The sequence below is a fragment of the Bufo gargarizans genome, chromosome 1 (genome assembly GCF_014858855.1).
Source record: "Bufo gargarizans isolate SCDJY-AF-19 chromosome 1, ASM1485885v1, whole genome shotgun sequence".
NCBI lineage: Eukaryota > Metazoa > Chordata > Amphibia > Anura > Bufonidae > Bufo > Bufo gargarizans.
In genome coordinates, this window is record NC_058080.1 from 351,787,829 (window position 1) to 351,803,168 (window position 15,340).

The following is a 15,340-nucleotide window of genomic DNA, read 5'->3' on the forward strand; positions in this document are numbered from 1 at the left end:
CATCATTGAAATGCTGATGTAAGACAGAACCTCGTGAAAGAAGGTAGTCTCTGAGTGGCAGTGACCAAGGGACGTCTCCAGGAAGGAGAATGAGGTCAGCTTACCACGTGTGACCGGGTCAATTCAGAGCGACCTAGGATTTTTCGGAATGTCCTCCATCTTGATCTTCCGTAGAACTTTAGGAAGGAGGGGAAGAAACACGGGAGGGAGGGGGGGTTCCCGCCAATGAGAATCAGGGCGTCCACGTCGCATGCTTCTGGAACTTTGGCTCTGAAGAGAAAGGTGGGAAGCTTTCATGTAGATGCCGTTAGCACACCCGGACCAATGGAAGAGTCCCTGTAGAAGGAGGGATGTGGAGGGCGCCACAGCCCACCAGTAGGGACCGGATCGTGCCTGGAATGGAAGGCCACCAAACAAATGCCCCGTGCAAATGCAGATGAGGGAAGGTAGCAACGTAGGAACTACTAAGGCATGCGGGGTGGCTATGAACCATGAGCCAGAAGAGGAAAGACAGGAGAAGAATAGGCTAGGTCTAAGCCCATTCCCAATCTGAGACCGGCGCTATGCAGAAGTAGCCAAGGATTAAGTGGCTGTGCAAAAAAAACTCCGCCTGAGAAGGAAGCCAGGCAAGGGAAGTCACACTGTATTGCTAGCCCCATACCCCAGCAGAGGAGGGGGTCACCCGTAGAGGCCACCGAATCCAGTGCTAAGAGTCCGTCGCCTGATGAAAGAGCTGTGCTGTAAGAAGCCAAGCATGTAGTGGAAATGCAATACCGCTCCCACAGTGGTAGCCAGTGCCTGCCCAGTCAGCCAAAAAAACTGAGGGGGAGGCCCGAGACTATCCGTAGACGCCACGTACCATACTGCCCCAGTTAAGTAGAGCTAATCTTAAAAACTCTACCTGTAAGGGCGCTGAACAGGCGTAACTGCCAAGCTAGCTTCAGGGTAGGACCCCTGCCTGAGGGGGATGTCCAACTGGACCAACCACAAACTCCTAGCATTAGCGAAAAGCTGCACCTGTGGAGGAGAACAAGCTGTAGGAGCTAAACCAGAGTGCCAGCACAACCATTTTCCCAGAGGAGGGGGAGTGGTGGATAGAGAATACAGAGTTGGTGAAACGCTTGACTCGCTGGAACGTACTCTCCATATATGTGCAATGGAATACACCATGTCCACTGGTGGCACCTATACAGCACTAGAGTAAGAGTGCCAGGCACCTGTGAGTACTGACTGTTGCCATGCCCCCTTGGAAATAAGCGAAAGCACCTAGAGTCGTGGTGCCGCAGAATTTCAGCTTCTGAAGATGTTTAGTTTCCCCGCTAGTGGATCACATGTGGAAGGGGGTAATGCGACAGAACGGTGATGTGCAACACTCCGCCTATGGAAGGATAGTGTGACAGTCGGAACAGTATTCAATGGTAGTGCAATTAGCTACCTAAGGAAGATGGAAGCATACGGCAAGTACTGGTCAGTGGTAGGGAGAATACCCCACCTATGAAGGGGGGCGAATGCCCACGACGAGAACATGGATATGGCGAGTCCCATGGAGTGCAAATATTGCACCTAAGTAAGGGGGTAATGCATACAGCACACAATGTAACCAGTGATAATGTCATTGCGCCACTGATGGATATGCATATAGCAGGTCTCAAACCCCATGTTCTTGTACTTTGTCCCCTGCCATAGGTGGACTATGTATAAGGCAGGTACTGTATCCCGAAGTAGTGCAGTTACTCCGCCTAAGGAAGGGGGTAATGCATACGACAAGTACTGCTGGCCACCTAGATGCAATCTCGAGGAGATTGCTTCAGACTCGTGTCAGGGTCTGAATCGGAGATTCTACCAACGACCCAGGAGGGTGGATTGGGAAGTCCAGGGGTTCTCCACTGTATGGTACAGGTGGAGAATTATCAACCAAATGGCCCCGGAGGTTGGATTGGGAACTATACAAGGTCTTTCTTATCAGAGATGGGACACGGCCCAGGCTGGGACCACACAGACAGGGTGGTCCTGCGGTGATTCGGGTTGTTTATATATAAAGGAGCGCCCCCCTCCCTCCTGCGCACAGTCTCAGGAGCAGCCACCAAACTCTGCACCGGCTGTCAGAGGGAACGGAGCAGTGCGAATGTGCGGACGGATGGGGGGCGTCCACCCCGCGGGCCGGGCCGATTCGGTGCGGGCTGGGCAGAGAGAAGCACGGGCTCCGCGTCTTCTCCCGAAAGGGGTTGGATCATGGCGGTAGGTGTGGGGAGTGGGAAACGCATCCGCTCCCCTTCTGCATGACTGACCGAGCTCCCCGGTGCATTAGGCCTCCCTGGAGCAGTGCCATTAACCCCCTATGTGCCTTGTAAGTGGGGAAGACTATGTAGAGTCAGACCAATGACAGGATCTGAACCTGCGGCATATGGCAAGTCCTTGTAAGACATATTGCAGTCTTTCACAAAAGCCCAGGAAGGCATAGAGAGGGTCTTGAACCCCTGAGGCATAGGCTGTCCCTGCTTGATAATGAACGAGGGAGGGAGAAGAGGGTTAAACATACTTACCTAGTCCCGTGTACTCCCCTCATCTTTTGTCCTGCCACCACCTTCACCCTTCCTCTTCTCCAGCAGGGTCATCCCTTCAGCTACTGGCACCGTAGTGGCAGGACGCTGGAAAGGGGGCTTGGATGGGTGACCTTTCTGCTGGTGAGATGCAGGGGAGCGAGGCTGCCCTGGTCCACCTTGTCTTCTTGTGGGGGAGGAAACAGCGTGGTGGACCCACGCTGGTGTGCTCCCCCGGGAGAACAGGGAGGCTAGACTACCACTGTTTCAATCTGTAAAAGAAGGAAAATAATAAGCTAAAATAAAAAATCTTCAGGAGCTACCCTTCAGAGCAGGGAGGTCTTGCCTCCTATTGACACTAGAAAAAAACTGAAGCGCTCTCTCCAGGCTGGAGGGGGTATAGCTGCCAGGGGAGGAGCTAACAGCTTTTACTAGTGTCAATGCCTCCTAGAGGACATGGCTATAAGCATGGTTTCTGTGTCCCCCAATGAATATGGGCGAGAAATAATGGTTTCCCAGCAAAAATCATACAGGCACTTTAAAGAGGACCTTTTACTCGTATACAAACTAAAAACTAACTATACATGTGGGCAGAGCGGCGCCCAGGGGTCCCCCTGCACTTACTAGTATGCCTGGGCACCGCTCCGTTCGCCCAGTATAGGCTCCGGTGTCTGAGCTCCGTCTGTTGTACTGGACAGTTTTTTTTTGTTTTTTTTTGTAGGAGGCGTGTCCCTTGCTGCAATGCTGGCCAATCGCAGCGCACAGTTCATAGCCTGGCTATGAGCTGTGCGCTGCGATTGGCCAGTACTGCAGCAAGGGACACGCCTCCTACAAAAAATCAGTCCAATACAACAGACGGAGCGGAGACACCGGAGCCTATACCGGGCGAACGGAGCGGCGCCCAGGCATACTCGTAAGTGCAGGGGGACCCCTGGGCGCCGCTCTGCCCACAGGTATAGTTAGTTTTTAGTTTGTATACGAGTGAAAGGTCCTCTTTAACAGTCAATTTAAAAACCTGCCATTTCTTGTGGCAGTCCCCTGTATTCACTCATAACATATCATACGTCAGCACTAGACAGCTATATCATGGTTATTTTCACCTTGTCATTTCTCTGGCCACTGACTAAATTAAGTAATTTCTGATATTCCCTTTATGTATATGCTCTGACTTTTCTTCAAAGGGATTTTCAAGGCTCCTGATATTGATGTCCTATTTTTAGGATAAGTCCTTGATATAAGGAGCCCAGAAAACCCCCTTGATTACCCACATCATTACATTTTAGCTTTCTGGTTTATCATTGCAGCACTCAAGTCCTCTCCTTCCAAGAAGGGGCGAAGCACTCTACTGGTACCTCGACCCCTGGGACCATCTGCAGCCTTTTCGACGGGACTAATTCCTACAGAACAAGAAGAAGGGAAATATGAGCTGCGTGGGGTACGCAGCTACCCTACATTAGAGGATGATGGTAAGCTAGTCAGCAGCCTTGTTTATTGTGGCCAAAGTATCAACTAATGCCTCATGCTCAGTCTTCTGTGTGATTTTTGGGTTGAATGGGGTGTCATTGCTTTGCACAGTGTACTGGGCTGCTGTACACATGTTCTAAAAGGTAGCTGTGTGACTTTACAGAACTTTTTATTTGCGAAATTGTTTGTGTACCTGAGCTGCTCTCCTGACGAAACATTGGTTTCTTTGCTGATTTTATCTTAACTGATATTGTATGATTATGACCTCCTGTAATAAGAAGTGATTTTGACACACACTGAATAAATAATACATCTGTCACCACAATAATGTTATGAAGTGCCTGAATAAATTCAGTGCAAACGTAAAATGGTTGTGGTATGCCCTAATAATACTCCTATTACATCTCCTACGTTCAACAGCCTGCTATAGCAATTCCATCATGTCAGTATGTGTAGCCTTCTGATGAAATCTTTGTGGTTAGGCTATTCACCGCATCATCTGAGGGGGTTGAATGACTTGGCTCAGACTTATCTCCTGAGCTAGTTATTGCCAGTGGGTGTCGGCTGTATTACTTAGCCACTATCTGTCTGGATCAGATTTGGCTTGTGATACACATATCAATCATATAGCATGAAGGGGTTAAAGTGATACTCCAGGAAAATTGTAGGATCAGACCAGACAAGCTAGCATTTTCCTTCCCACATGCATCACTGAGGCGTGGGTGCCAATGACCTTGTTGCCACTTAGTAGTGTAATTCGTAATGCATGCCATAAGTGGTGCTGCAATATGTCCAGAGAATCCACAGCACTCAGATATATGGAAGTTCTTATATTTTCTATATCGCAGCACAATGTCAATCTATCCTGGACTTTTATCAGGTAGAGAGATGCAGGGATATCCCGGAGTTGTGCTGTGAGCAGTTGTCTTAGACAACGTTTGGTACATACCAATCACTGCATAAGAAAACGCTGCACAAGATCTGGTATTTTGGAGATTCTTTCCTCAGTCATCCAGCCATCCCCATTTGGCTCGTTTTCAGAGTTCAGAGCTCATATTCTTAAACTTGCCATTTTTTTTTCCCCTCCTTCCAACACTTCTACTTCAAGAACTGATTGTTAATGTACTACCTCATGACAGTTGTCATTGTCACAAGCAGGGGCGTAGCTATAGGGGGTGCAGAGGTAGCAGTCGCTACCGGGCCCAGGAGCCTAAGGGGGCCCAAAGACCCTTGTGCCACATATGACACTGGCATTATAATACTGGTCAATTTACACCTCTGGCTGGAGGGAAGGGGTTAGGTTAAAAATTTGGCATGAGGGGGCGCCCTTTCAATGTTTGCCTTAGGCAGCAGGAAGGCTTTTTGCTACCCTGCCCCTTGCCAACAAGCAATGAGGGACGGGGGCCCAAGCTGAACTCTTGCACCAGGGCCCACAAGCTTTTAGCTACGCCCCTGGTCACAAGTTACTCGCTGCACTTCCTGTGTTGTATTTGCTGATTTGCATTTTTGGTGTAATAGCCTTATTGTTTCTCCTCTTTATTTCCATAGGTCGTGCCGATTTACTGCCCTGCACACCTCCATCTTTTGAGGAAGCCACTACTGCTTCTATTGCTACTACTTTGTCTTCCACCTCTCTGTCCATTCCAGAACGCTCTCCATCTGAAACCTCAGAACACCCTCGTTATCGGTGAGCTTTGTGTGTGTGACTAAAGCAGTTTATGTAAAACGCCTTCCATGGCAGATATTTCCTCACCTGTTTGTAGGCTACATCAAACCTTACTTTCTTGGTCTTGCTTCTGCTGCATGTGTGCAAATTCATTTAATTTCCATTTCGTTTCTTACTCATGTAATTGAAAACATCTGAAGTTGCAGTGTAATAACCTGTTTGTCTCTCCTCACAGAAGGCGTACTCAGTCATCAGGATATGATGTCAGGTAGGTGTCATCTGGTGTGTGTGGGGGGGAATCTTGGAGACATACCTGAATGCTGTCTGTCAGTCCATAGAAGGTATTGGAGCAATGGCTACCCATGTGCATTACCACTCCATTTACATGGGATCTCTACAAACCAACCTGTTATCCTGTGACCAACATTGAAGCTGTAGCGAAAGCTCCATCTGGTTCGGTGCATACATATTACTGCTTTATCCACAGACACAATATATGGTCATACAGATGGCAGTCTATGTGATAGCTTCTAAGTATAGAAAAACCATGTGGTAGTATCCCTATGTGGAAATGTTATAACATCCAATAAATACCCCAACCATGGGATGATTACTTCTTCAAGCAATAAAGCCTTTGGCAGTACTATTACTAATACATAACCTACATAGAAAATGCCAGACCGCTAATACTGATTAATTCTTTATTACAAAAAATCACAATTAAATAAATCACAATTAAATACATGCATGGTTAAAAGAATTGGTACAGGAGATAAAAAAACGGCATCACTGGAGGAAATGTACAGTGGACGCAGGTCCTAGTTAATCCGACAGGATTATTCACTAAACGCGCGTTTCGGCGTACCTTCGTCTGGGGGTACGCCGAAACGCGCGTTGGGGTTGGCGCCATCCTGGAGGAGACACAGTATGGGTAATTGTCCTATGTCCTGCTTTCAATTGAATCCTATATATGCACTTTAGTGAATAATCATGTCGGATTAACTAGGACCTGCGTCCACTGTATGTTTCCTCCAGTGATGCTGTTTTTTATCTCCTGTACCAATTATTTTAACCATGCATGTATTTAATTGTGATTTATTTAATTGTGATTTTTTTGTAATAAAGAATTAATCAGTATTAGCGGTCTGGCATTTTCTATGTAAGTTATGTGGAAATGTTATAGCTTGGAGGTTACATTAATGGCTTTGCATGTAGATATCTCAGGTTAAAGTCCCCAGAAAGACATATGTTTTTTTTCTTTAATAGCATATACTATAATAAACAATGTTATTAACCCGTAGGATACCAGCGCTGTACATGTATGTCGCTGGAAACACGGTCACAAATCCCAGCACCGTACACGTACAGCGCTCTGATCAGGCGGCCACAGGAGCTACTCCCACCCGATCAGCTGCAGGGGTCCGCAGTAACTGATAGTTGAACCCCTGCTGTATGCTGTATTTATTTATATATTTTTTTTTTTGTGTGCAGCACCCGGATCTGAGGGTCTCTGGGGTCCACAGCAGCCTGTCCAACTTTACAGTATGGCCATGACACGTTGCCGTTTCAGGCCGTTCGGAAATGCCTGCATTATGCAGATAATGCAGCATGTCCACCCCCAAGGTTATCCTGCCTATGACCGCCTGTACAAAATCAGTCCGTCATCGATCACTTCGGGGGCCAAATTTTTGGAGGCCTATGTACCTTGAAGGGAGGTCGCTGTTGACGAGTCTCTCATTGCTTTCAAGGGGAGACTCAGTTTCTGCCAGTACATTCCCACTAAGTGGGCGAGGTATGGTGTGAAGCTGTACAAACTTTGTGAGAGTACCTCAGGGTACACTTACAAGTTTCGTGTGTACGAGGGGCGAGATTCCTGTATTGAACCCCCAGAATGTCCCCCCACTCTGGGTGTTGGCAGGAAACGTGTGTGGGACCTTATGAACCCCCTGCTACATAAAGGTTACTACCTGTACATGGATAACTTATTTTTATACTAGTATCCCCTTGTTCCAGTCCCTCGCCGCCAGATCCACGTCCGCTTGTGGGACCGTGCGGAAAAGTCAACGAGGCCTCCCTACCCACCCCTCCAGATACCTATCCCCAGGGGTGAGACCCGTGCCTTTACCAGTGGAAACCTGTTGCTGTTTGCATGGTACAAAGAAGTTGCGGTCTACTTGGTGCAGGTTGCCTTGTCCAACTCTTTTTTTTGTGCTGTCCCGGAGCGCTGGAAACACAGGGAAAGTCCTTCAGTTCTATGAGGCAGTCCTCAAGGCCCTGGTCTTTTCTGACTGGGAAAGAGCAGGTTGAAGTACCTCAGGAATTGGAGGCGCCCAGATCATCCCTGGCCAACACTTTTCAGGTGTGGTCCCCATAAAGAAGGGACGGTCCCCCAAAAAGTGCAGAGTGTGTAACAGGAGGGGGAAACGGAAGGACACCACCACTCAGTTTGACATGTGCCCTGATCATCCGGGCCTCTGCATTGACTGTTGCTTCAGGGAGTACCACACTTCCATGGAGTACTACATTTATAATCCCCTTCCTCCATTTTAATTTATTTATCCACAGTCTTCACAGGAATAGCTGCAAAGTGCAGGAGAAAATTCAAAATCTCCTTTTTTTTTTTATTTTTATTTTATTTATTTTTTTTACGCCAACATGTTCTTGTAGCCCCTTTTATTTCATTTTTACAAGGGGGAATAGGAGAAAAAAGCACCCCAAAATTCGTAGCCCAGTTTCTCCCAAGTAGGGACATACCCCATATGTGGACATAAAGTGCTTTGCGGGCGAACTACACGGCTCAGAAGAGAAGGAGCGCCATAGGGATTTTTGTCCAAAATCCCAATGGCGCTCCTCTTCTGAGACATGTAGTTCACCCGCAGAGCACTTTACGTCCACATATGAGGTATGTCCTTACTTGGGAGAAACTGGGGTGCTCCACCATTAGATTCACAAAGTGGTCACTTAAAAAAAAAAACATGAAAAAAGTCATATTCAGTGAAGCCCACTGTGCGAATCTGGATTCCTGGTTGGCCAACAGTCAGGAATCAAGGGCTCAAAATCCTCTGGGGTACTCCAGCCAAGTTCACCAGTAGGGGGCTCAGGTGAACTTGCCTGGTGGGCCGGAAAACTAGTATGAGCCCCAGGGCTACTCGTACTAGTGTGGGCCACAGGGTCCCTGGCATGAGGGGCTCCTGGCTCCGCATGGCGGCGTCTCCGCCGCCTTGGGGGCTCATCATCACTAGATGATGAGGAGAACGAGGATGACAACAGGAAAGTGGGGTCATCCTCGTCCTCACTGGGGCTCTCTGAGTCGGAGAGCAGCTGGGCGTATGCCTCCTCGGCCAAGAACATCCGGCAGGCTATCCAGCTGCCAACGCTAAAAGGGAGTGTGTGTGTGTAAAACTTTGTGTGTGTGGGGGGGGGGGGGGGGTTCGGGGTGGTTTATGTATAACCTACCCTAATTTAACAGAATCCCCGAAAAATTGCTCACAGCCCTAAAACTCGCTGATCAGCAGTACCAAGCTGATCAGCGGTGGGGTGGGCGATGCACTCTTTTGTAGCCAGGCCCTCTTTAATGGCTAAGAGTGCCGGCCACAGTCAGCCCACCTACAAAAAGAAAAATAAATGTGCTTGCTCCCCAAAATATATGGGGGGGGGGGGGGGGGGCAAGCTGCAGCACCCCTGGAGGGACTTGGGTCGCACAGAAAAAAACACATGTGAGCTCCAGGATGTTATCTCCAGGTCAGTCCCTCCAGCGAATCACAGGCTATCCTTGCCCTCTGTTACCACCACCTCACAGGATCTACAGAGGGTGATTGGTGGTGTATATTACACCACCGATCACCCTCCTATTCCGGGTCATCGGGTCACCGGAGACCCGAATAACCCGGAAATGGTGCAAACTGCAGTTCTGAATTGACCTGCGGTTAGCAGCGATCGCAGATATGGGGGGGTCGCATATACTGTTTATTATAGTAAAGAAGATTTCTTTTAATTAGGAGGTGTAGCATACAAAAACACAGTAAACCTAAAAGTCTTTGTGACCCTGACAAGTGAAGGAAGTCAGATATCGGCATCACGCAGCATTTGAATTTGCCTCTTATCTAGGGCTTAATAAAATGTAACACTGTAATGTGTTAACTTACAGCATTTCAGACACAGAGCTCAGCAATAGACTGTCTTTGGTTGTGTGATTTAGCATACAAATACATAGTATATCTAGAACTCATTCTCTCTTTGATCCTGCCCTGGTCAGGTGTCAGATTGGCATTATTTTGATACTTGACTATGAAACTGACCATGTCCTAAAATAAACACTGTACTGTGGGCATCTTGATCTAGGCCTATCAAGAGAATAATAGTTTTCTTATTTTTATCCCAAATTCTACATCTACTGTTAATTAGGATTACCTTGCAGATAACATCTTCCCCTCACAGCAGTAGTAAACAGACAATGGATTATCTGCCTATATAGGAGGTCTTGGCATTTGTTCCGAATGCTACAGAAGGACAGTAATTTGTATTTAATTTTCAATGGCACAGTATTGCTGAAATGAATAACAAAAAACACCAAAAATGCTAAAATAAGTAGTTTTGATATGAATCTTGATTGTGTGCCCTGAGGGTAGGCCCAAGCCACTGTATGTATTCCTTGTTCCCAGGCTCGGACTGGCCCACAGGGGTACAGGGGAATTCCCCGGTGGGCCCCTAGTCTCCCACCCCCTGCACAAGTGGCAGATAACAGAGTAGACTTACTGCGCTTCATACATATATTCAATGTACAGCACCTCAACATGTCTATGTTCATATAAAAAACTTGTTAGATTATTTATTATATTTGAACATATTTGTACGGTGGGCCCCCAAAAATAATTTTACTGGTGGGCCCTAGGCACCCCAGTCCGACACTGCTTGTTCCTCCTGCTTCCTCTGCTAACCCCCTTCAGGTTCCTGCATACACATCTTACCTGGCCTTGTCGATCAAGGAGAGAAAGAGAGGCTGGCAGAGGAAGGTGGGGGATCAAGGGAGCACGTAGTAGCTTGGGCCTTAATTTGGTGCACTGAACTGCTCATTTGCATATGGATTAAAAGTACATTCTCATCCGTGTCATTGGGGGACACAGGCTTGACCATGGGTATAGCTGCTGCCACTAGGAGGCGGACCGTGAACACTATACCCTTCCTACAAGGGACTAAGCTAATACAATGTGTGTCTGCCTAAGATCTTTTTTATATTTTATTTTTTTAGTTTCTTTTTTTGACTAATAGGGCTACGGGCGGCCTTAAGCCACCTGTTTTTCCCACCCATGGGGGGGGGGGGGGGGGCGACCAGCGGGCCCTAGGCCCACTGTTTGTTTCCCCACCTCTAGAAGACAAGGAGGAACAGAGGAAGCGTGGCCTAACCTGCATGGCGTGAGGAAGCAGAAACACAGTGCTCCTCCGGAATCCTATATAAAGCCCTACGAACACCTTGCAGAATCGGGGTTAATTGAGCCCCCATCAGCACCATCAGGTCCCCTGAGCATTGGGGACGCACCACACTGACCTAAACGCCACGGTTCTGGGGACATCCTGACGACGCAGGAGAGGGAGCAAGAAGGCGCTAAGAAAAGAGAGAGAGCAACGGCGGTGTGACAGGCCACAGCGGAGTGCAGAAAACACACTGCAGGTGCGGCATCTTATCAATGGCTGCTGGACACGCGCAACCCGTGCCTGGAGCGGGAAGGGCGCCATCTTGAATGTGGAGGTAGTGCGCCGAAGAACTCTCCTATGGTCTGGTGGATGGAGTGTGGCTGCGGGGCAGAGTGTGTGGGCTTCTCTCCCCTGATAAAACCGCTAATGTGAGACCTACTGCGGTCTTCGTTCTAGGAGATCTTCCCTCTGAATGCGGTAGTGGCTGCTAGAGGGTCCTCTTGAAGTCTGCAGTGACTTTCAGAACTTTCTGGATTCAGTAGAGCAATTATCTGCTATACTGCAGGAGTGCCATACTTAACGGCTATTCAAGTGTCTGTGGACTGTTTCTATGGGCTGCAAAACCTCTTCTGTGGCTCCATCAACTGTTAAATTATACATGGATGCCATGAGCCAGACAGAGCAAGAAAGTCTGGGGTCTCATATCCCTGTTCGCCCTGCTGAAGCCTCTCAAATTATGAAAGCTATAACAGCTTGTCAAGCTGCTCTTACAACAAAAATAGATCATCTCCAGTCTGATCTTAGCGGTTTACGTCACGACTTTGACAAAATACGTGAGAGAATGTTTGCAGTGGAGCAAAGAGTAAGCGACATGGAAGATACATCTAGAATGGTTGGAAATGACACCAGGCAGCTATTACAGCAGGTCCAGATGCTACAAGCTAGAGCGGAAGATGCTGAAAATCGTAGCAGGTGCAATAGCATCCGTATTCTGGGCCTGCTGGAGCGAGCAGAGGGGCCTACCCCAGAAATATTCGCGGAACAACTTATAAAAGCGGTACTGCATCCTACCACTCTCTCCAGTTGCTTTGTTGTAGAAAGGGCACATCGGCTCCCGACTAGGCCTTTACCGCCGGGATCCCCTGCAAGACCTTTTTTCATTATGAGAGTCCTGATTTACAGAGATAGAGATGCGATTTTGCTGGCTGACAGATAGAAGGGTAACATCACCTATGAAAATGTCCGCTTGTCATTTTACCCGGACTACTGCGGAGGTCCAAAAGAAAAGGAAGCAATTTAATGAGGTCCGAGCACGGCTGAGAGATAAAAATGTGAAATATGCAATAATCTACCCTTCCCGTTTGCGGGTGCAAGATGGTGAAGCTGTCCGTTTTTTAAATACTCCTGAAGAAGCAACAGACTGGATTGACAGAAATCTAAATGCAAGGCCCCATCGCTGACGGATTGAACCCTGGTAGTGACGTCTGAAAGAGCTAATAATTGCTTAAATTCTAGATTGCATTGCTGACGAGAGTTATGGGGCGGGGGGGTGGCGGGAGTGTTAAGATTCACCACATTACTGTTGTTCCTACTATAGTCCTTTTAATCTTTGGTTTTGTCTATTAAGATTTAACCCTATATATGTGTGCTGGGTGGCAGTACCCTGAACTGGCATGCACTGTAATAGGAGAAATTGTTTATTTGCCTTTTCTCACTGACATACCTATATGGTATACATGTTCATCTAAAGGGTTAGAGTAGTGCTATCGCACCCGAAAGTTTGCTAGTTAAGTGATTCAGGCTCAACCATGTTGGAAGGATTGGGCAGGGTGGGTTGGGGGCGTTTGTGTTGGAATTATTTCTAATACGGTATGTGTGTGTGATTGTGCCTTCATCGGACCGAGATATTGGCTATTTCTTTTCTGGCGGGTAAAATGGCATTATTTAAGTTGCTTTCCTGGAACGTTAGGGTCCTAATAATAAGATTAAAAGGCCTTTAGATTTTAATTATCTGAAGAAGTATAACCCAGATATAGTGTTATTGCAAGAAACGCACCTTCAAGGTCAGAAAGGACTCGCTTTGCCATGTCCTTGGGTGGGGTCCACGTATCATGCAGTATACTCAAATCACGCTAGAAGGGTTTCTGTTTTAATCACGAAGTCTCGCGTTTCAGGTTCTTTCAGTACTTGGATCCTTCTGGTAGATATGTGATTTTACATGCCAGTGTTAGAGGATTGCAATATTTGATTGTTGGTCTTTATATCCCACCGCCATTCCGCAGAGAAGTCCTAGACTTAATTATAGCTAAGATAGCAATGTTTCCAGCAACGTCCTGCATTATTATGGGTTACTTTAATGCAACTTTAGATCCAATATGAGACAGATTGATTCCCCAGGCCTCTCACAACAATGCGCGTTCACGTTGGGCTGATGCCCATGATCTGATAGAGACGTGGCGTTATTTTCATCCCACAGATACGCAATTCTCGTGCTACTTGGCTTCTATTGGCTCATTATCCCGTATAGATTTGGCCTGTGTCAGCAGAGACCTATCTCCTTATATCAGGTCTAGTGATTATCTGCCGAGAGGCGTTTCGGATCATGCCCCGCCCCCCCCCCCCCTTTCTGAATCTGTCCCAGCCTTTGGCTTCGGCCGATAAGCAATGGCGGTTAAATCCCATGTGGCTTGAGGTCTTTCCGGTGGTGAGTAGTAGCCTGGACGCTATGGGAAACTACTGGATAGAAAATGAAGGGTATATGAATCCCCTGGTAGAATGGGATGCTTTCAAGTCAGTTATGAGGGGGGCACCGATTTCTGCAATAGCAACTCACAGAAGGGAATTGAATATCAAGCGGACTAAACTAGAGATGGAACTAGCAGATAGAGAGAGGTTGTTTCTACTGGATCCGTGTAGTGAGAAGCAAAATATGTGGCTAGGTGCACAACGTAGGTTTCATTTACATTTGATTGAGTATACTCAGAAGAAACTCATGGCTCAGAGACAAACCATTTTTTCAGATGGTGATAAGTGTGGTAGAGCTTTGGCATATCTGGCTCGATCTGAGACCCAGCAAACGGTAGTGGCGGGAGTGCTGAATGATCAGGGTGTGTTGTTGAGGGAACCTAAAGATGTCTGCTGTCAGTTTGCCTCCTACTATAGAAACTTGTATGCCTCCAAAACCACATGCACTCCGGGAGAGATTGCCAAGTTCCTGGTGGGTATTAACATTCCCTCACTTGATGGTGACGACAGAGAGGCCTTGGCGGCGGACATTTGAGACTCTAAGATTGAAGTAGCCATCAACTCTTTAGCGATCAAAAAAAACCTGGGTCCTGACTGATTCCCAGCTGAATGGTATAAGCGTTTTTCTAAGGACCTTGCTACTAGAATGGGGAAGTTGTTGAGACATGCGCTGGAACAGGGTTCAATGCCTCCTTCTTTTTCAGAGGCAATAATAGTATTAATTCACAAGCAGGGAAAACCATCTAACCAGTGTAGCTCATACCGCCCTATCTCTCTTCTGAATCTTGATGTCAAAATCTTCGCCAAGGTACTGGCATTGAGATTGAGGGAGGTAATTCTTTCCTTGGTTGGGGTAGATCAGTTGGGTTTCATGCCAGGGAAGACAACCGATATTAATCTAAGACGTTTGTTCACTAATCTTCAGGTCAAACATGATAATCGAGGTATGAGGGTTCTCTCCTCCTTAGATAATGAAAAAGCTTTCGACTCTGTAGAGTGGGACTTTGTGGGCAGTTTTGGATCGAATAGGATTCCCTGCAAAATTTCTGCACTGGCTGCAGATGCTTTATAGATCCCCTTCGGTGAGAGTCGGGGTAAATGGGTATACATCGGATTCCTTCTCCTTAGGTAGAGGCACTAGACAGGGCTGTCCTCTCTTCCCCTTGTTGTTTGCATTAATAATGGAACCTTTATCGATACTAATTTCCTCTAACTCCTGTATAGAAGGGTGTGAGATAGCCGGAATAACAGAAAAGCTTTCGTTATATGCTGATGACATGTTGGTATACCTAGCTGATCCGGGGAAGTCCTTAGATACCCTTTTAAATGTTGTGGGTTATTTTGGTAGCTTTTCGGGTCTTCGCGTGAATTGGGCCAAGTCAAGTCTTTGCTTAATTGATGGATTTGATCCAATTCACATTTCATGGAACACTAAGCTTCAAATTGTAGAGCAATTTACATATTTGGGGATCACTATTCACAGAGAGGTGGCAAAGTTATGCGACCTAAATGT

The 15,340-nt window shown here is 47.2% G+C and overlaps 1 protein-coding gene across 7 annotated transcripts in view; it reads left to right on the forward strand.

Annotated features, from left to right (window-relative positions):
* The window catches only part of PIP5K1C (phosphatidylinositol-4-phosphate 5-kinase type 1 gamma), a 99,311-nt gene that overhangs the window by 34,450 nt on the left and 49,521 nt on the right, over positions 1 to 15,340 (forward strand). For all 7 annotated transcript variants that reach the window (XM_044268690.1, XM_044268699.1, XM_044268677.1 and 4 more), the window contains 3 exons: positions 3,845 to 4,006; positions 5,553 to 5,691; positions 5,906 to 5,938. In XM_044268690.1, the coding sequence (XP_044124625.1) occupies positions 3,845 to 4,006; positions 5,553 to 5,691; positions 5,906 to 5,938 (334 nt within the window). The remainder of the gene's footprint in view (positions 1 to 3,844; positions 4,007 to 5,552; positions 5,692 to 5,905; positions 5,939 to 15,340) is intronic.